The 22,458-nt window shown below is 45.5% G+C and overlaps 1 protein-coding gene and 2 long non-coding RNA genes across 3 annotated transcripts; all 3 read left to right on the top strand.

Moving 5' to 3' along the window:
* Positions 1 to 1,006: 1,006 nt before the first annotated feature.
* LOC114157874 (mucin-5AC-like) lies at positions 1,007 to 21,874 on the top strand. Its single transcript, XM_028039044.1, has 9 exons — positions 1,007 to 1,023; positions 2,208 to 2,233; positions 18,398 to 19,158; positions 19,275 to 19,339; positions 19,429 to 19,622; positions 19,716 to 20,257; positions 21,137 to 21,198; positions 21,277 to 21,425; positions 21,545 to 21,874. Exons 1-9 carry the CDS (start codon positions 1,007 to 1,009, stop codon positions 21,631 to 21,633), a joined length of 1,905 nt encoding a protein of 634 aa, XP_027894845.1. The 3' UTR covers positions 21,634 to 21,874.
* LOC114157736 (uncharacterized) lies at positions 3,508 to 4,819 on the top strand. The gene is made up of 4 exons (XR_003598240.1): positions 3,508 to 3,792; positions 4,270 to 4,331; positions 4,417 to 4,565; positions 4,683 to 4,819. It is a non-coding gene; the product is annotated as an uncharacterized LOC114157736 (long non-coding RNA).
* On the top strand, positions 5,959 to 7,218 carry LOC114157741 (uncharacterized). The gene is made up of 4 exons (XR_003598245.1): positions 5,959 to 6,190; positions 6,669 to 6,730; positions 6,816 to 6,964; positions 7,082 to 7,218. It is a non-coding gene; the product is annotated as an uncharacterized LOC114157741 (long non-coding RNA).
* Positions 21,875 to 22,458: the final 584 nt, after the last annotated feature.

Raw genomic sequence — 22,458 nt, 5'->3', positions numbered from 1 at the left:
ACCACAACCACAGCTGCTCCAACCACAACAACAATTCTTTCAACCACAACAGCTGCACCAACCGCAACCACAACAGCTCCAACCACAACAACAGAAGCTCCAACCACAACTACAGTAGCTCAAACCACAGCAACAGAGACACCAACCACAACCACAGCAGCTCCGACCACAACAACAGAAGCTCCAACCACAACTACAGTAGCTGCAACCACAACCACTGCTTTTCCAACTACAACAACCTTTGCTCCATCCACAACAACAGTAGCTCCAACCACAACAACAGTAGCTCCGACGACAACAACAGCAACTCCAACCACAACCACAGCTGCTCCAACAACAACATTATCATCAACCACAACTACAGTAGCTGCAACCACAACCACAGCAACTCCAACCACAACAGTTTCTCCATCCACAACAACAGTAGCTCCGACGACAATAACAGCAACTCCACCAACAACCACAGCTTCTCCAACCACAACCACAGCTGCTCCAACCACAACAACAATTCCTTCAACCACAACAGCAGCACAAACCACAACCACAGCAGCTCCGACGACAACAACAGCAACTCCAACCACAACCACAGCTGCTCCAACAACACTAGCATCACCAACCACAACTACAGTAGCTCCGATGACAACAACAGCAACTCCAACCACAACCACAGCTTCTCCAACCACAACCACAGCTGCTCCAACCACAACAACAGCAGCTCCAACCACAACTACAGTAGCTCAAACCACAGCAACAGAGACACCAACCACAACCACAGCAGCTCCGACCACAACAACAGAAGCTCCAACCACAACTACAGTAGCTGCAACCACAACCACTGCTTTTCCAACTACAACAACCTTTGCTCCATCCACAACAACAGTAGCTCCGACTACAACAACAGGATCTCCAACCACAACAACAGTAGCTCCGACTACAACAACAGGATCTCCAACCACAACTACAGCTGCTCCAACAACAACAGAGGCACCAACCGCAACTACCATAGATGCAACCACAACCACAGCTACTCCAAGGACAACAACAGTTGCTCCATCCACAACAACAGTACCTCCGACGACAACAACAGCAACTCCAAAAACAACCACAGCTTCTCCAACCACAACCACAGCTGCTCCAACCACAACAACAATTCCTTCAACCACAACTGCTCAAACCACAACCACAGCAGCTCCAACCACAACAACAATTCTTTCAACCACAACAGCTGCACCAACCACAACCACAGCAGCTCCAACCACAACAACAGAAGCTCCAACCACAACAACAATTCCTTCAACAACTACAGCTCCTCCAACCAAAACCACAGCTGCTCAAACCACAACCACAGCTGCTCCAACCACAACAACAATTCCTTCAACCACAACAGCTCCTCCAACCACAACCACAGCTGCTCCAACCACAACCACAGCTGCTCCAACAACAACAACAATTCCTACAACTACAACAGCTGCACCAACCACAACCACAGCAGCTCCAACCACAACGACAGAAACTCCAACTACAACTACAGTAGATCCAACCACAACAACAGAGACACCAACCACAACAACAGCAGCTCCAACCACAACCACAGCGGCACCAACCACAACAGTTTCTCCAACCACAACCACAGTATCTCCAACGACAACAACAGCAACTCCAACCACAACAACAATTCCTTCAACCACAACAGCTACTCCAACCAAAACCACAGCTGCTCCAACCACAACCACAGCTGCTCCAACAACAACAATTCCTACAACTACAACAGCTGCACCAACCACAACCACTGCAGCTCCAACCACAACGACAGAAGCTCCAACTACAACTACAGTAGGTCCAACCACAACAACAGAGACACCAACCACAACAACAGCAGCTCCAACCACAACCACAGCGGCACCAACCACTACAGTTTCTCCAACCACAACCACAGCTGCTCGAACAACATCATCATCTCCAACCACAACCACAGCTGCTCCAACAACAACAGAAGCTCCAACCACAACAACAGTAGCACCGACGACAACAACAGCTGCTCCAACCACAACAACAATTCCTTCAACCACAACAGCTGCACCAACCACAACCACAGTAGCTAGAACCACAACCACAGCTGCTCCAACCACAACCACAGCTGCTCCAACAACAACATCATCTCCAACCACAACTACAGCTACTCCAACAATAACAACAACAACAACAGAGGCACCAACCACAACTACAGTAGCTGCAACCACAACCACTGCTACTCCAGCCACAACAGTTGCTCCATCCACAACAACAGTAGCTCCGACGACAACAACTGCACCAACCACAACCACAGCTGCTCCAACTACAACAACAATTCCTTCAACCACAACAGCTGCACCAACCACAGTTGCTCCAACCACAACAACAGCAGCTATGACGACAACAACAGTTGCTCCAACCTCAACAGAGATACCAACCACTTCAACAGCAGCTCCAACCACAACCACAGCTGCTGCAACCACAACAGCTTCTCCAGCCACAACAACAGAAGCTCCAACCACAACAACAGCAACTCCAACCACAACCACAGCTGCTGCAACCACAACAGCTGCACCAACCACAACCACGGCAGCTCCAACCACAACAACAGAAGCTCCAACCACAACAACAGAAGCTCCAACCACAACTACAGTACCTGCAACAACATCTGCTCCAACCACAACAACAGCTGCTCCAACCACAACCACATCGGCTGCAACCACAACCACTGCTGCTCCGAGTACGACCACAGGATCTTCAAGCACAGTTACAGTTGTTCCAACTTCAACAACAGTAGGTTCAACAACAACAACAGCAACTCCAACCACAACCACAGCTGCTCAAACCACAATCACAACTGCTCCGACGACAACAACAGAGGCACCAACCACAAGTACAGTGGCTGCAACCACAACCAAAGAAGCTCAAACCACAACCACAGCTGCTGCAACCACAACAGCTTCCCCAACCACAACAACAGCTTCTCCACCCACAACTACTGTACCTGCAACCACAACAACCGCTGCTCCGACTACAACAGCAGTTGCTCCAACCACAACAACAGTAGCTCCGACGACAACAACAGCAACTCCAACCACAACCACAGCTGCTCCAACAACAACATTATCATCAACCACAACTACAGCAGCTCCAACAACAACAGCATCACCAACCACAACTACAGCTTCTCCAACCACAACAACAGTTTCTCCAACCACAACAACAGTAGCTCCGACGACAACAACAGCAACTCCAACCACAACCACAGCTGCTCCAACAACAACATTATCATCAACCACAACTACAGCAGCTCCAACAACAACAACAGAGGCACCAACCACAACTACAGTAGCTGCAACCACAACCACAGCAACTCCAACCACAACAGTTTCTCCATCCACAACAACAGTAGCTCCGACAACAACAGCAACTCCAACCACAACCACATCAGCTCCAACCACAACCACAGAAGCTACAACTATAGTACCTCCAACCACAACAACACAGACACCAACCACAACAACAGAGGCTCCAACCACAACTACAGTGGCTGCAACCACAACCACAGCTGCTGCAACCACAACACCTGCACCAACCACGACAACATCTGCTCCAACAACAACTGCATCTATAACAATTTCTACAACTACCGTTAGCCCAAATGAGATGAGAGTTGTCCGCCGGATGAACTTTAGGTCTCCTATTGATACCTTTACCAACAATCTTGAAATCAGTTCTTCAGATTCTTTTAGCCAACGATCCCAACTTTTGTGGAATCGTGTAAGTTTTATTCTCTTGATATCCTAATTTTTTCAATGTTTTTTTTTTAAATCAGACAAAATTATACTGTCTTACAATGGCATAGCAGTAGTCCTCGTATTATTATCTTGTAGCAATAAAATCCTGCTTTAGAATCCAGATAGGAAACAGAAACCTATTTTATCAAGAATAAAGAAAATATACACAATTGTTAGATGGATTAAAACATTATTTAAAGATGAGGGAAATTTGGAAGTGAGTGTTATTGCCAAAAAAAAATATTGTAATAAGAAAATACAATTATCTTTTACCACTCAAATATTTTAAGTGATTGTATTAATTACATACCTTCTCAATGTTTTGAAGTAAGATGAGTCATGATAATGTATTGTTTTATCCTGTAAAAGTAGTGTATTTATGTTTTTACTAATTCAAATTCTGAGTTATAATATTGTAAAACAGAGAGCAAGTAATTGATTTCACATAATTTCTTTGCAGCTTCATCCCCTCTACAAACAAGCATTTAGGTCATTCTTGGGAATGAATATTATCTCATTCAGGTACTGAAATAGAAAAAAAAAACACATTTACGTCTTCTAAATGAGCCTTTTGTATGAATGAGTTTTTGTTTTTCTGTATTTGCAGAAGAGGATCAGTTATCAACACGCTGGACCTCGAATTTCAAGCAACAGATGTTCCTAGTAATCAAGCAATCGAAAATGTTTTAATCAATGAGGCACCAAAAATAACTGAATTCTCGGTGGAAGCGTCATCGGTTATTGTTGGAGACTTAGGTAAGCAAAGTAAAAAACATCCATAAAAAAATGTAATTCTGTACATTACCAAAACGACTGAAATGTTGAGTGATGCAATACTGCTTTACTAATGCTCGTATCAAACTACAACCACAGTTCCTTTAACAACAACAGCTGCACCAACAACAACCACAACTTCTGCGACCACAACAGAGGCACCAAGCACAACAACAGTAGCTCCGACGACAACAGCACCTCCAACAACCACAGCTACTCCAACAACAACAGAATCTCCAACCACATCCACAGCTGCTCCAACCACAACAACAGAAGCTCCAACCACAACAACAGTAGCTCCGACAACAACAACAGCAACTCCGACAACAACCACAGCTGCTCAAACCACAATCACAACTGCTCCGACGACAACAACAGAGGCACCAACCACAAGTACAGTGGCTGCAACCACAACCAAAGAAGCTCAAACCACAACCACAGCTGCTCCAACCACAACAATTCCTTCAACCACAACAGCTGCACCAACCACAACCACAGTTGCTCCAACCACAACAACAGCAGCTATGACGACAACAACAGTTGCTCCAACCTCAACAGAGATACCAACCACTTCAACAGCAGCTCCAACCACAACCACAGCTGCTGCAACCACAACCACAGCTGCTGCAACCACAACAGCTGCACCAACCACAACCACGGCAGCTCCAACCACAACAACAGAAGCTCCAACCACAACAACAGCAACTCCAACCACAACCACAGCTGCTGCAACCACAACAGCTGCACCAACCACAACCACGGCAGCTCCAACCACAACAACAGAAGCTCCAACCACAACAACAGAAGCTCCAACCACAACTACAGTACCTGCAACAACATCTGCTCCAACCACAACAACAGCTGCTCCAACCACAACCACATCGGCTGCAACCACAACCACTGCTGCTCCGAGTACGACCACAGGATCTTCAAGCACAGTTACAGTTGTTCCAACTTCAACAACAGTAGGTTCAACAACAACAACAGCAACTCCAACCACAACCACAGCTGCTCAAACCACAATCACAACTGCTCCGACGACAACAACAGAGGCACCAACCACAAGTACAGTGGCTGCAACCACAACCAAAGAAGCTCAAACCACAACCACAGCTGCTGCAACCACAACAGCTTCCCCAACCACAACAACAGCTTCTCCACCCACAACTACAGTACCTGCAACCACAACAACCGCTGCTCCGACTACAACAGCAGTTGCTCCAACCACAACAACAGTAGCTCCGACAACAACAGCAACTCCAACCACAACCACATCAGCTCCAACCACAACCACAGAAGCTACAACTATAGTACCTCCAACCACAACAACACAGACACCAACCACAACAACAGAGGCTCCAACCACAACTACAGTGGCTGCAACCACAACCACAGCTGCTGCAACCACAACACCTGCACCAACCACGACAACATCTGCTCCAACAACAACTGCATCTATAACAATTTCTACAACTACCGTTAGCCCAAATGAGATGAGAGTTGTCCGCCGGATGAACTTTAGGTCTCCTATTGATACCTTTACCAACAATCTTGAAATCAGTTCTTCAGATTCTTTTAGCCAACGATCCCAACTTTTGTGGAATCGTGTAAGTTTTATTCTCTTGATATCCTAATTTTTTCAATGTTTTTTTTTTTAAATCAGACAAAATTATACTGTCTTACAATGGCATAGCAGTAGTCCTCGTATTATTATCTTGTAGCAATAAAATCCTGCTTTAGAATCCAGATAGGAAACAGAAACCTATTTTATCAAGAATAAAGAAAATATACACAATTGTTAGATGGATTAAAACATTATTTAAAGATGAGGGAAATTTGGAAGTGAGTGTTATTGCCAAAAAAAAATATTGTAATAAGAAAATACAATTATCTTTTACCACTCAAATATTTTAAGTGATTGTATTAATTACATACCTTCTCAATGTTTTGAAGTAAGATGAGTCATGATAATGTATTGTTTTATCCTGTAAAAGTAGTGTATTTATGTTTTTACTAATTCAAATTCTGAGTTATAATATTGTAAAACAGAGAGCAAGTAATTGATTTCACATAATTTCTTTGCAGCTTCATCCCCTCTACAAACAAGCATTTAGGTCATTCTTGGGAATGAATATTATCTCATTCAGGTACTGAAATAGAAAAAAAAAACACATTTACGTCTTCTAAATGAGCCTTTTGTATGAATGAGTTTTTGTTTTTCTGTATTTGCAGAAGAGGATCAGTTATCAACACGCTGGACCTCGAATTTCAAGCAACAGATGTTCCTAGTAATCAAGCAATCGAAAATGTTTTAATCAATGAGGCACCAAAAATAACTGAATTCTCGGTGGAAGCGTCATCGGTTATTGTTGGAGACTTAGGTAAGCAAAGTAAAAAACATCCATAAAAAAATGTAATTCTGTACATTACCAAAACGACTGAAATGTTGAGTGATGCAATACTGCTTTACTAATGCTCGTATCAAACTACAACCACAGTTCCTTTAACAACAACAGCTGCACCAACAACAACCACAACTTCTGCGACCACAACAGAGGCACCAAGCACAACAACAGTAGCTCCGACGACAACAGCACCTCCAACAACCACAGCTACTCCAACAACAACAGAATCTCCAACCACATCCACAGCTGCTCCAACCACAACAACAGAAGCTCCAACCACAACAACAGTAGCTCCGACAACAACAACAGCAACTCCGACAACAACCACAACTGCTCCAACCACAACAATTCCTTCAACCACAACAGCTGCACCAACCACAACCACAGCAACTCCAACCACAACCACAGTTGCTCCAACCACAACAACAGAGACACCGACTACAACAACATTAGCTCCGACAACAACAACAGCAACTCCAACCACAACCACAGCTTCTCCAACAACAACCACAGCTTCTCCAACAACAACAACAGAGACACCGACCACAACAACATTAGCTCCGACAACAACAACAGCAACTCCAACCACAACGACAGCTGCTCCAACAACAACCACAGCTTTTCCAACCACAACCACAGAGACACCAACCACAACTACAGCTGCTCCGACCACAACAACAGTAGCTCCGACAACAACAACAGCAACTAAAACCACAACCACAGCTGCTCCAACAACAACCACAGCTTCTCCAACCACAACCACAGCTGCTCCAACCACAATAACAATTCCTTCAACCACAACAGCTGCACCAACCACATCCACTGCAACCCCAACCACAACAAAAGCTGCTCCAACAACAACCACAGTTTCGCCAACCACAACCACAGCTGCTCAAACCACAACAACAATTCCTTCAACCACAACAGCTGCACCAACCACAACCACAGTGGCTCCAACCCCAACAACAGAAGCTCCAACCACAACAACAGTAGCTCCGACAACAACAACAGCAACTAAAACCACATCCACAGCTGCTCCAACAACAACCACAGCTGCTCAAACCACTACCACAGCTGCTCCAACCACAACAACAATTCCTTCAACAACAACAGCTGCACCAACCACTTCCACTGCAACCCCAACCACAACCACAGCTGCTCCAACCACAACAACAATTCCTTCAACCACAACAGCTGCACCAACCACAACCACAGTGGCTCCAACCCCAACAACAGAAGCTCCAACCACAACAACAGTAGCTCCGACAACAACAACAGCAACTAAAACCACAACCACAGCTGCTCCAACAACAACCACAGCTTCGCCAACCACAACCACAGCTGCTCCAACCACAACAATTCCTTCAACCACAACAGCTGCACCAACCACAACCACAGCAACTCCAACCACAACCACAGTTGCTCCAACCACAACAACAGAGACACCGACTACAACAACAGCGGCTCCAACCACAACCACAGCTTCTCCAACAACAACAACAGAGACACCGACCACAACAACATTAGCTCCGACAACAACAACAGCAACTCCAACCACAACGACAGCTGCTCCAACAACAACCACAGCTTCTCCAACCACAACCACAGAGAAACCAACCACAACTACAGCTGCTCCGACCACAACAACAGTAGCTCCGACAACAACAACAGCAACTAAAACCACAACCACAGCTGCTCCAACAGCAACCACAGCTTCTCCAACCACAACCACAGCTGCTCCAACCACAATAACAATTCCTTCAACCACAACAGCTGCACCAAACACATCCACTGCAACCCCAACCACAACCACAGCTGCTCCAACAACAACCACAGTTTCGCCAACCACAACCACAGCTGCTCCAACCACAACAACAATTCCTTCAACCACAACAGCTGCACCAACCACAACCACAGTGGCTCCAACCCCAACAACAGAAGCTCCAACCACAACAACAGAGACACCGACCACAACAACAGGAGCTCCGACAACAACAACAGCAACTCCGACAACAACCACAGCAACTCAATCCACTACAACAGCAGCTCCAACAACAACCACAGCTGCTCCAACCACAACCACAGCAACTCCAACCACATCCACAACTTCTCCGACCACAACAGAGTCAACAAGCACAACAACAGTAGCTCCGACGACAACAGGAACTCCAACAACCACAGCTACTCCAACAACAACAGAATCTCCAACCACATCCACAGCTGCTCCAACCACAACAACAGAAGCTCCAACCACAACAACAGTAGCTCCGACAACAACAACAGAATCTCCAACCACATCCACAGCTGCTCCAACCACAACAGCAGAAGCTCCAACCACAACAACAGTAGCTCCGACAACAACAACAGCAACTCCGACAACAACCACAACTGCTCCAACCACAACAATTCCTTCAACCACAACAGCTGCACCAACCACAAACACAGCAACTCCAACCACAACCACAGTTGCTCCAACCACAACAACAGAGACACCGACTACAACAACAGCGGCTCCAACCACAACCACAGCTTCTCCAACAACAACAACAGAGACACCGACCACAACAACATTAGCTCCGACAACAACAACAGCAACTCCAACCACAACGACAGCTGCTCCAACAACAACCACAGCTTCTCCAACCACAACCACAGAGACACCAACCACAACTACAGCTGCTCCGAACACAACAACAGTAGCTCCGACAACAACAACAGCAACTAAAACCACAACCACAGCTGCTCCAACAACAACCACAGCTTCTCCAAGCACAACCACAGCTGCTCCAACCACAATAACAATTCCTTCAACCACAACAGCTGCACCAACCACATCCACTGCAACCCCAACCACAACCACAGCTGCTCCAACAACAACCACAGTTTCGCCAACCACAACCACAGCTGCTCCAACCACAACAACAATTCCTTCAACCACAACAGCTGCACCAACCACAACCACAGCTGCTCCAACCACAACAACAATTCCTTCAACCACAACAGCTGCACCAACCACAACCACAGTGGCTCCAACCCCAACAACAGAAGCTCCAACCACAACAACAGAGACACCGACCACAACAACAGTAGCTCCGACAACAACAACAGAAACTCCGACAACAACCACAGCAACTCAATCCACTACAACAGCAGCTCCAACAACAACCACAGCTGCTCCAACCACAACCACAGCAACTCCAACCACATCCACAACTTCTCCGACCACAACAGAGTCACCAAGCACAACAACAGTAGCTCCGACGACAACAGCAACTCCAACAACCACAGCTACTCCAACAACAACAGAATCTCCAACCACATCCACAGCTGCTCCAACCACAACAACAGAAGCTCCAACCACAACAACAGTAGCTCCGACAACAACAACAGCAACTCCGACAACAACCACAGCTGCTCCAACCACAACAATTCCTTCAACCACAACAGCTGCACCAACCACAACCACAGCAACTCCAACCACAACCACAGTTGCTCCAACCACAACAACAGAGACACCGACTACAACAACAGCGGCTCCAACCACAACCACAGCTTCTCCAACCACAACAGAGACACCGACCACAACAACATTAGCTCCGACAACAACAACAGCAACTCCAACCACAACGACAGCTGCTCCAACAACAACCACAGCTTCTCCAACCACAACCACAGAGACACCAACCACAACTACAGTTGCTCCGACCACAACAACAGTAGCTCCGACAACAACAGCAACTAAAACCACAACCACAGCTGCTCCAACAACAACCACAGCTTATCCAACCACAACCACAGCTGCTCCAACCACAACAACAATTCCATCAACCATAACAGCTGCACCAACCACATCCACAGCCACCCCAACCACAACCACAGCTGCTCCAACAACAACCACAGCTTCGCCAACCACAACCACAGCTGCTCCAACCACAACCACAGCTGCTCCAACCACAACAATTCCTTCAACCACAACAGCTGCACCAACCACAACCACAGCAACTCCAACCACATCCACAGCTGCTCCGACCACAACAACAGTAACTCCGACAACAACCACAGCAACTCCATCTCCATCCACTACCACAGCTGCACCAACCACAACCACAGCAGCTGCAATCAAAACCACAGCTGCTCCAACCACAACAACAGAGACACCAACCACAACCACAGTTGCTCCAACCACAACAACAGAGACACCGACCACAACAGTAGCTCCGACAATAACAACATCAACTAAAACCACAACCACAGCTGCTCCAACAACAACCACAGCTGCTCCAACCACAACAACAATTACGTCAACCACAACAGCGGCACCAACCACATCCACAGCAGCTCCAACAACAACGACAGCTGCTCCGACCACAACAACAGTAGCTCCGACAACAACCACAGCAATTCCATCCACTACCACAGCTGCTCCAACAACAACCACAGCTGCTCCAACCACAACAATTCCTTCAACCACAACAGCTGCACCAACCACAACCACAGCAGCTCCAAACACATTCACAGCTGCTCCCACCACAACAACAGAAGCTCCAACCACAACAACAGTAGCTCCGACAACAACAACAGCAACTCCAACAACAACCACAGCAACTCAATCCACTACCACAGCTGCTCCAACAACAACCACAGCTGCTCCAACCACAACAATTCTTTCAACCACAACAGCTGCACCAACCACAACCACAGCTGCTCCAACCACAACAACAATTCCGTCAACCACAACAGCTGCACCATCCACATCCACAGCAGCTCCAACAACAACCACAGCATCTTCATCCACTACCACAGCTGCTCCAACAACAACCACAGCTGCTCCAACCACAACAACAATTCTGTCAACCACAACAGCTGCACCAACCACATCCACAGCAGCTCCAACAACAACGACAGCTTTTCCGACCACAACAACAGGGACACCAACCACAACAACAGAGACACCAACCACAATTACAGGTGCTCCGACCACAACAACATTTGCTCCAACCACAACAACTGTATCTCCAACGACAACAATAGGGAGACCAACCACAACTACAGCTGCTCCGACCACAACAATTCCTTCAACCACAACAGCTGCACCAACCACAACCACAGCAACTCCAACCACAACCACAGCTGCTCCAACAAGAACCACAGCTTCTCCAACCACAACAACAGAGACACCAACCACAACAACAGTAGCTCCGACAGGAACCACAGCAACTCCATCCACTACCACAGTTGCTCCAACAACAACCACAGCTGCTCCAACCACAACAATTCCTTCAACTACAACAGCTGCACCAACCACAACCACAGCTTCTCCAACCACAACCACAGCTGCTCTAACCACAAAAACAATTCCTTCAACAACAACAACAGAAGCTCCAACCACAACCACAGCTGCTCCAACCACAACAACAGAAGCTCCAACCACAACAACAGAGACACTGACCACAACAACAGTAGCTCAGACAACAACAACAGCAACTCCGAAAACAACCACTACAACAATTCCTTCAACCACAATAGCTTCACCAACCACAACCACAGCAACTCTAACCACAACCACAGCTGCTCCAACCACAACCACAGCAACTCCAACCACATCCACAACTTCTCCGACCACAACAGAGTCACCAAGCACAACAACAGCAGCTCCGACGACAACAGCAACTCCAACAACCACAGCTACTCCAACAACAACAGAATCTCCAACCACATCCACAGCTGCTCCAACCACAACAACAGAAGCTCCAACCACAACAACAGTAGCTCCGACAACAACAACAGCAACTCCGACAACAACCACAGCTGCTCCAACCACAACAATTCCTTCAACCACAACAGCTGCACCAACCACAACCACAGCAACTCCTACCACAACCACAGTTGCTCCAACCACAACAACAGAGATACCGACTACAACAACAGCAGCTCCAACCACAACCACAGCTTCTCCAACCACAACAACAGAGACACCGACCACAACAACATTAGCTCCGACAACAACAACAGCAACTCCAACCACAACGACAGCTGCTCCAACAACAACCACAGCTTCTCCAACCACAACCACAGAGACACCAACCACAACTACAGCTGCTCCGACCACAACAACAGTAGCTCCAACAACAACCACAGCTTCTCCAACTACTACCACAGAGACACCAACCACAACTACAGTTGCTCCAACCACAACAACAGTAGCTCCGACAACAACAGCAACTAAAACCACAACCACAGCTGCTCCAACAACAACCACAGCTTATCCAACCAAAACCACAGCTGCTCCAACCACAACAACAATTCCTTCAACCACAACAGCTGCACCAACCACATCCACTGCAACCCCAACCACAACCACAGCTGCTCCAACAACAACCACAGCTTCGCCAACCACAACCACAGCTGCTCCAACCACAAGAACTATTCCTTCAACCACAACAGCTGCACCAACCACAACCACAGTGGCTCCAACCACAACAACAGAAGCTCCAACCACAACAACAGAGACACCGACCACAACAACAGTAGCTCCGACAACAACAACAGCAACTCCGACAACAACCACAGCAACTCAATCCACTACAACAGCAGCTCCAACAACAACCACAGCTGCTCCAACCACAACAATTCCTTCAACCACAACAGCTGCACCAACCACAACCACAGCGGCTCCAACTACAATTCCTTCAACCACAACAGCTGCACCAACCACAACCACAGCAACCCTAACCACATCCACTACCACAGCTGCACCAACCACAACCACAGCAGCTCCAATTAAAACCACAGCTGCTCCAACCACAACAACAGAGACACCAACCACAACCACAGTTGCTCCAACCACAACAACAGAAGCTCCAACCACAACGACAGTAGCTCCGACAACAACCACAGCTGCTCCAACCACAACAGCTGCACCAACCACAACCACAACAACTCCAACCACAACCACAGTTGCTCCAACCACAACAACAGAGACACCGACTACAACAACAGCGGCTCCAACCACAACCACAGCTTCTCCAACCACAACAACAGAGACACCGACCACAACAACATTAGCTCCGACAACAACAACAGCATCTCCAACCACAACGACAGCTGCTCCAACAACAACCACAGCTTCTGCAACCACAACCACAGAGACACCAACCACAACTACAGTTGTTCCGACCACAACAACAGTAGCTCCGACAACAACAGCAAATAAAACCACAACCACAGCTGCTCCAACAACAACCACAGCTTATCCAACCACAACCACAGCTGCTCCAACCACAACAACAATTCCTTCAACCACAACAGCTGCACCAACCACATCCACAGCAACCCCAACCACAACCACAGCTGCTCCAACAACAACCACAGCTTTGCCAACCACAACCACAGCTGCTCCAACCACAACAACAATTCTTTCAACCACAACAGCTGCACCAACCACAACAACAGTGGCTCCAACCACAACAACAGAAGCTCCAACCACAACAACTGAGACGCCGACCACAACAACAGCAACTCCGACAACAACCACAGCAACTCAATCCACTTCCACCGCTGCTCCAACAACAACCACAGCTGCTCCAACCACAACAATTCCTTCAACCACAACAGCTGCACCAACCCCAACCACAACAACTCCAACCACATCCACAGCTGCTCCGACCACAACAACAGTAACTCCGACAACAACCACAGCAACTCCATCTCCATCCACTACCACAGCTGCACCAACCACAACCACAGCAGCTCCAATCAAAACCACAGCTGCTCCAACCACAACAACAGAGACACCAACCACAACCACAGTTGCTCCAACCACAACAACAGAGACACCGACCACAACAACTGCAGCTCCGACAACAACCACAGCTTCTCCGACCACAACCACAGAGACACCAACCACAACTACAGCTGCTCCGACCACAACAGTAGCTCCGACAATAACAACAGCAACTAAAACCACAACCACAGCTGCTCCAACAACAACCACAGCTGCTCCAACCACAACAACAATTCCGTCAACCACAACAGCTGCACCAACCACATCCACAGCAGCTCCAACAACAACGACAGCTGCTCCGACTACAACAACAGTAGCTCCGACAACAACCACAGCAATTCCATCCACTACCACAGCTGCTCCAACAACAACCACAGCTGCTCCAACCACAACAATTCCTTCAACCACAACAGCTGCACCAACCACAACCACAGCAGCTCCAAACACATCCACAGCTGCTCCCACCACAACAACAGAAGCTCCAACCACAACAACAGTAGCTCCGACAACAACAACAGCAACTCCGACAACAACCACAGCAACTCCATCCACTACCACAGCTGCTCCAACAACAACCACAGCTGCTCCAATCACAACAATTCCTTCAACCACAACAGCTGCACCAACCACAACCACAGCTGCTCCAACCACAACAACAATTCCGTCAACCACAACAGCTGCACCAACCACATCCACAGCAGCTCCAACAACAACCACAGCAACTTCATCCACTACCACAGCTGCTCCAACAACAACCACAGCTGCTCCAACCACAACAACAATTCTGTCAACCACAACAGCTGCACCAACCACATCCACAGCAGCTCCAACAACAACGACAGCTTCTCCGACCACAACAATAGTAGCTCCGACAACAACCACACCAATTCCATCCACTACCACAGCTGCTCCAACCACAACCACAGCTGCTCCAACCACAACAAATCCTTCAACCAAAACAGCCGCACCAACCACAACCACAGCTGCTCCAACCACAACAATTCCTTCAACCACAACAGCTGCACCAATCACAACCACAGCAACTCCAACCACAACCACAGCGGCTCCAACCACAATTCCTTCAACCACAACAGCTGCACCAACCACAACCACAGCAGCTCTAACCACAACCACAGCTGCTCCAACCACAACAACAGAAGCTCCAACCACAACAACAGTAGCTCCGACAACAACCACAGCAACTCCATCCACTACCACAGCTGCTCCAACCACAACGATTCCTTCAACCACAACAGCTGCACCAACCACAACCACAGCAGCTCCAACCACAACCACAGCTGCTCCAACCACAACTACAGTAGCTCCAACCACAACAACAGGGACACCAACCACAACAACAGAGACACCAACCACAACTACAGGTGCTCCGACCACAACAACATTTGCTCCAACCACAACAACTGTATCTCCAACGACAACAACAGGGAGACCAACCACAACTACAGCTGCTCTGACCACAACAATTCCTTCAACCACAACAGCTGCACCAACCACAACCACAGCAACTCCAACCACAACCACAGCTGCTCCAACAAGAACCACAGCTTCTCCAACCACAACAACAGAGACACCAACCACAACAACAGAGACACCGACCACTACCACAGTTGCTCCAACAACAACCACAGCTGCTCCAACCACAACAATTCCTTCAACCACAACAGCTGCACCAACCACAACCACAGCTTCTCCAACCACAACCACAGCTGCTCCAACCACAACAACAATTCCTTCAACAACAACAACAGAAGCTCCAACCACAACCACAGCTGCTCCAACCACAACAACAGAAGCTCCAACCACAACAACAGAAACACTGACCACAACAACAGTAGCTCAGATAACAACAACAGCAACTCCGAAAACAACCACTACAACAATTCCTTCAACCACAACAGCTTCACCAACCACAACCACAGCAACTCTAACCACAACCACACCTGCTTCAACCACAACAACAATTCCTTCAACCAAAACAGCTGCACCAACCCCATCCACAGCAGCTCCAACCACAACCACAGCAGCTCCAACCACAACAGTTCCTTCAACCAAAACAGCTGCATCAGCCACAACCACAGCAGCTCCAATGAAAACCACAGCTGCTCCAACCACAACAACAGAGACACCAACCACAACCACAGTTGCTCCATCCACAACCACAGACACACCAACCACAACTACAGCTGCTCCGACCACAACAACAGTAGCTCCTACAACAACAACAGCAACTCCAACGACAACAACAATACCTTCAACCACAAAGGCTGCACCAACCACATCCAAAGCAGCTCCAACCACAACCACATCTGCTCCAACCACAACTAAAGTAGCTGCGACTACAACAACAGCTGCTCCGACCACAACAACATTTGCTCCAACCACAACAACAGTAGCTCCGACAAAAACAACAGCAACTCCAACCACATCCACTGCTGCTCCAACCACAACAACAATACCTTCAACCACAAAGGCTGCACCAACCACATCCACAGCAGCTCCAACAACAACCACAGCAACTTCATCCACTACCACAGCTGCTCCAACAACAACCACAGCTGCTCCAACCACAACAAATCCTTCAACCAAAACAGCCGCACCAACCACAACCACAGCTGCTCCAACCACAACAATTCCTTCAACCACAACAGCTGCACCAATCACAACCACAGCAACTCCAACCACAACCACAGCGGCTCCAACCACAATTCCTTCAACCACAACAGCTGCACCAACCACAACCACAGCAGCTCTAACCACAACCACAGCTGCTCCCACCACAACAACAGCTGCCCCAGCCACAACTACAGTAGCTTCAACCACAACAAGAGGGACACCAACCACAACAACAGCAACTCCAACCACAACCACACCTTCTGAAACCACAACAGCTTCTCCAACCACAACATCTAAAGCTCCAACCACAACTACACTAGCTCCAACCACAACAACAGAGACACCAAACACAACTACAGGTGCTCCGACCACAACAACATTTGCTCCAACCACAACAACTGTATCTTCAACGACAACAACAGCAATTCCAACCCCAACCACAGCTGCTCCGACCACAACAACAGAGGCGCCAACCAAAACGACAGCAGCTCTAACCACAACAACAAAGACACCAACCACAACTACAGCTGCTCCAACCACAACCACAGAGGCACCAACCACAACAACAGCAGCTCCAACCACAACCACAGCTTCTCCAACCACATCCACAGCTTCTCCAACCACAACCACAGCAGCTCCAACCACAACCACAGCTTCTCCAACCACAACAACAGAAGCTCCAACCACAACAACTGCATCTCCAACCGCAATTACATCTGCTCTGTCCACAACAACAGTTGCTCCAACCACAACAACAGCTGCTCCAACCACAACTACACCTGCTCCATCCACAACTACAGAGGCACCAACCACAACAACAGCAGCTCTAACCACAACCACAGCTTCTCCAACCACAACAGAAGCTCAAACCACAACCACAGCTTCTCCAACCACAACCACCGCAGCTCCAACCACAACCACAGCTTCTCCATCCACAACAACAGCTGCTTCGACCACAACAACGGTAGCTGCAACTACAACCACAGCAGCTCCAACCACAACATCAGACACTCCAACAACAGCTGCCCCAATCACCACCATAATTGCTACATCCACATCCACATCCGTTGCGCCAACAATAACAAGATCTACTCCAAGCATCCCAATTACAGCTGGCTCAACCATAACTACAAATCTGCAAACCACAGCAGCTCCATCCACAACTACGATTGCCCAATCCACTAGAATTATTGCAACAGCCACTACCAAAACGTCTCCAGCTACGTCCATATCAACTTCATCCATATCCTCAATTTTTCCTTCAACAATATCAGCTTCATCAGTAATAACAGCTGCTACAGTTACAAGTCAAACTTCTGTTACAGATACCACAGTGTCTCCTAACACATTCACAGCTGCCCCAAATATAGCCACAAATGCCCCGATCAGAACCACAAGTGGTTCAACCAACACTTCTGCTACTCCAGCAACAACTACACCTGCTCTAATTACTTCCACAGTTCTTCCTTTAACAGCCACACCTTCCCTGACCGCAACAATTCCATCAAATACGACAGTTTCATCTCCCACCACAGCTCCTTCGACACTATCAGCTAAGCCAACCTTAATGTCATCTACTCAAAACCAAACCACAGCTTATCAAACAATTCCGGCTACTAATGCAACTCCTACAAATGGACCTCCTGCTCCAGTTTTTTATGTTGGAGTGGTTGTTTACGAACCATTTGATGAAGATCTCAAAGATAATAACACCCAAACATTTGAGGATCTCGCGAAGAGGATTGTAGCAGTAGTAAGTGCCATAGTAAAATATATCATTATGGTCATATTGTCAGACATTCAATTGAAATATTAAAATATTCAGTTATACAATATTCTTATCATTGTACTTAATCTTTTGTCCTACAGTATGACATGCTCTACAGAAAAGCTTTTGGAGCCCTCTTCGTCCGTAGTTATGTCATTTCATTTAGGTAAGCTTAATTTTTATTTTATTTTTTTTAATAAACAAAATGAATATATGTTTTCCTAAACTTGTTTATATTTTGTGTTTATATTGCAGAGTTTCTTTAACATCCCGAATTCGAATGAATGTCACAGAAGTAGAAGTTGGGGTGGAGTTTAACCAAACCACGCCACTTGTGGAACTCCCAAGGAACGAAGAAGTACAAAAAACGTTATCAGATGCTATAGATAAGTCTAATAACAACACTATCATGGATGTTCCATTTTCACCTGGTTCTGTCCAAATAATACGTAAGTAAATCGTGGTCTAACACTACACAGAAACAGAGCAATGTAAATTTTTATTTAAGCAGCATTGTCTTTTTTCTTTTCTTTTTCTGGCAGGCACACCTTTGCCAACCACACCGCCCACTACAAATTCTACAGATACTACTATCTCTCCAAACTCAACTCCATCTACTGAAGTTAATTCAACAACCAACACCACAACTCCATCTACTGCAGTTAATCCAACAACCAACACCACAACTCCATCTACTGAAGTTAATTCAACAACCAACACCACAACTCCATCTACTGAAGTTAATTCAACAACCAACACCACAACTCCATCTACTGAAGTTAATTCAACAACCAACACCACAACTCCATCTACTGCAGTTAATCCAACAACCAACACCACAACTCCATCTACTGAAGTTAATCCAACAACCAACACCACAACTCCATCTACTGCAGTTAATCCAACAACCAACACCACAGCTCCATCTACTGCAGTTAATCCAACAACCAAAACAACTCCAACTGTGGAGGCAACAGTCACAAGGAAAGTGACTTTTAGGTCTCTGGGCGAGACCTTCACCACTGATTTGCTGAACCCATCATCTGCCGCATTTAAAAATCGAGCTGCACTTTTAAAGTCAAATGTAAGTCTTATTTCAGCTTATAGTAAAATATTTGTAAAAGAGCTTTAACAAACAACACTTTCAAGTTGAAAATTGTTTTGAGACAGAACCATAAAGCTGTCTAAATTATTTTGTATTCAAAAAATGAAAATTGAATAAAAGAAACTATGTTCAATACCACAGGAGGGCAAGGGTTGTTAGAAAAAAAATCTACACCTTGGCCTGTATGGTGTAGATTTATTCCCTGATTTAAAATTAGAATATACTTTCTGGATCCTGAAAGGGAAGTTGTTTATTTGTTAACAAGCTACTCCCATCTAACGTGTCAAATACTGGTAAATATAAATATAACCATACGTGATATAAAAATTAAAAATACATGCATAAGTGTGAAATGATGAATAATTTAAAAGAAGAAAAATAAACAAAAACAAATATGTATGCTTGTATGGATATATCTGAATCTATAAATAAGTCCAGGGTAAATATAATCTTTGTTATATAGTCTGATGGCACTTTTAAAATATCAAATTATGATTCAAATTGTTTAGTTATACAATTAACCTTTAACCAACGTCTGTAGAACCTTGTCAGTTAATTCTTTATTTAAATCAGGTGGGTCTAAGAAACACACTTTGTAACATGCAGGGCAAAAATTGGTTAAAACAATGTTTCTTCACTTAATGAATTCACATTTTCCTTTAGCAAAAGTTAGTAATATCTAATATAACTGAAATACCACACATACACAAAAGGTCATGCTTTATCATGATTTTTTTTTTGCCTAAACTAACATAGGAAAATTTTATATTTGATGTAATTTCAGGATTTGGATGACTGAGACATAGAAAAAATTACAACTTTAATTTACAGAACAATATTTTCCTTGTCTTCCTGCAGCTTGAACCTCTCTTCCAGCGAACGTTTTCTACTTTACGCGACTTCACTGTAACTTCATTCAGGTATGATTTGCAGACAATTTTAAACATTGTTAAATATAAATTTGGACAAATTAACTGATATTTTTGTTTCATTTTTAGCAACGGATCAATTGTCAACAACATGAACCTCAAATTTTCAGCAGCGTTTATACCTAGCAACATTCAAATTGCAGAGGTTTTGCTGAAAGCAGCTTTGATCGTCACAGACTTCAACATTGAAACTGCTTCTTTTCTTGTGGATGACATACGTAAGCTAAATTACATTCAAATAAAAATAAGTTAGCATTGCAATGATACAAAATCTGGTATATAACAGAGGAGGTGTTTTTTCAAATAAGGTCATGTGTCTTCTTTTCCTCACTTGCAGAGGTATCAAGTGGAGTAAGCCACAACATCAGCCTCATCACTGCACTCAGCTTGGTCCTGCTGTCATGGCTTCTTTCAAACCAGCAATAACGTCTCTGCTGGTTTCCAGAGGAAGATGTGCTGGAAAATGTCAATTCTTACTGGTGTGAAGAAGGACATTCTAAAAATTTACTCATGACACTTTAAAACTTTAAAAACATTTATTGAATCTTGATACTGTATAACAGTGAATATGTTTATTTGAATTGTCAGGCTCTTTAAGTTTGTTCATATCAGTTCTTTCTTATTTATTTATGTAAATTTAATTATTATGGTAAAGTAATATAATTTATAATCTGTGAAAGGTAACATGAAGGTAATTAAGGATTATTTAGGTCAGAGACTGTTTATGTAATCCTTAAGATTTCTCTCTCAATCAATATTGTAAAACTGTCTGATCAATGTCCTGTATGATTGTCTAGTTTTTCTTTTTCTTTTAGTTGTATTTATCACAAAAATATTTTGTATTCAGTATGCTGAAAGTATTTTTGCTTATTTTTTCCTGTATAGATATCAATATAATAAAGATAAATTATAAGATACAGCGTTGGTCCTAGACTAAATTTATCAGAGTGTCCAAGGTGGGGCGATCATTTTTTTTATGGGGGCACATAGTAAAAAATTTTAAAAAAAGAAAAATCTTCATTTTATACATTATGTGAAGCTCCAGATTGCAGAGCGCTTGGGGTTGAAATTCAGCCTGGGGACTTGAAGAAGTCTTTAATCTGTTTCTAAAACATAATCAGCATTTAACATATATGTATTTAATGGCACAGTTAAAAGTAACAAAAGTTTATTAAACAATCAGATTATAAAAATTAAAGCAAATTTAATGGAACAAAAAAAACAACCTCCAAGGCTATACAGAACTATTAC

This window comes from Xiphophorus couchianus, chromosome 14 (genome assembly GCF_001444195.1).
Source record: "Xiphophorus couchianus chromosome 14, X_couchianus-1.0, whole genome shotgun sequence".
NCBI classification, from domain to species: domain Eukaryota; kingdom Metazoa; phylum Chordata; class Actinopteri; order Cyprinodontiformes; family Poeciliidae; genus Xiphophorus; species Xiphophorus couchianus.
Note: the sequence above shows the minus strand (reverse complement) of the source record. Positions and strands in the feature narration are given on the sequence as shown.

Coding starts and splice junctions, on each gene's coding strand:
- LOC114157874 (XM_028039044.1), top strand. Junction 19,159..19,274: donor CGAAGAGGATTGTAGCAGTA/GTAAGTGCCATA, acceptor TTTGTCCTACAG/TATGACATGCTCTACAGAAA. Junction 21,199..21,276: donor TTCACTGTAACTTCATTCAG/GTATGATTTGCA, acceptor TTTCATTTTTAG/CAACGGATCAATTGTCAACA.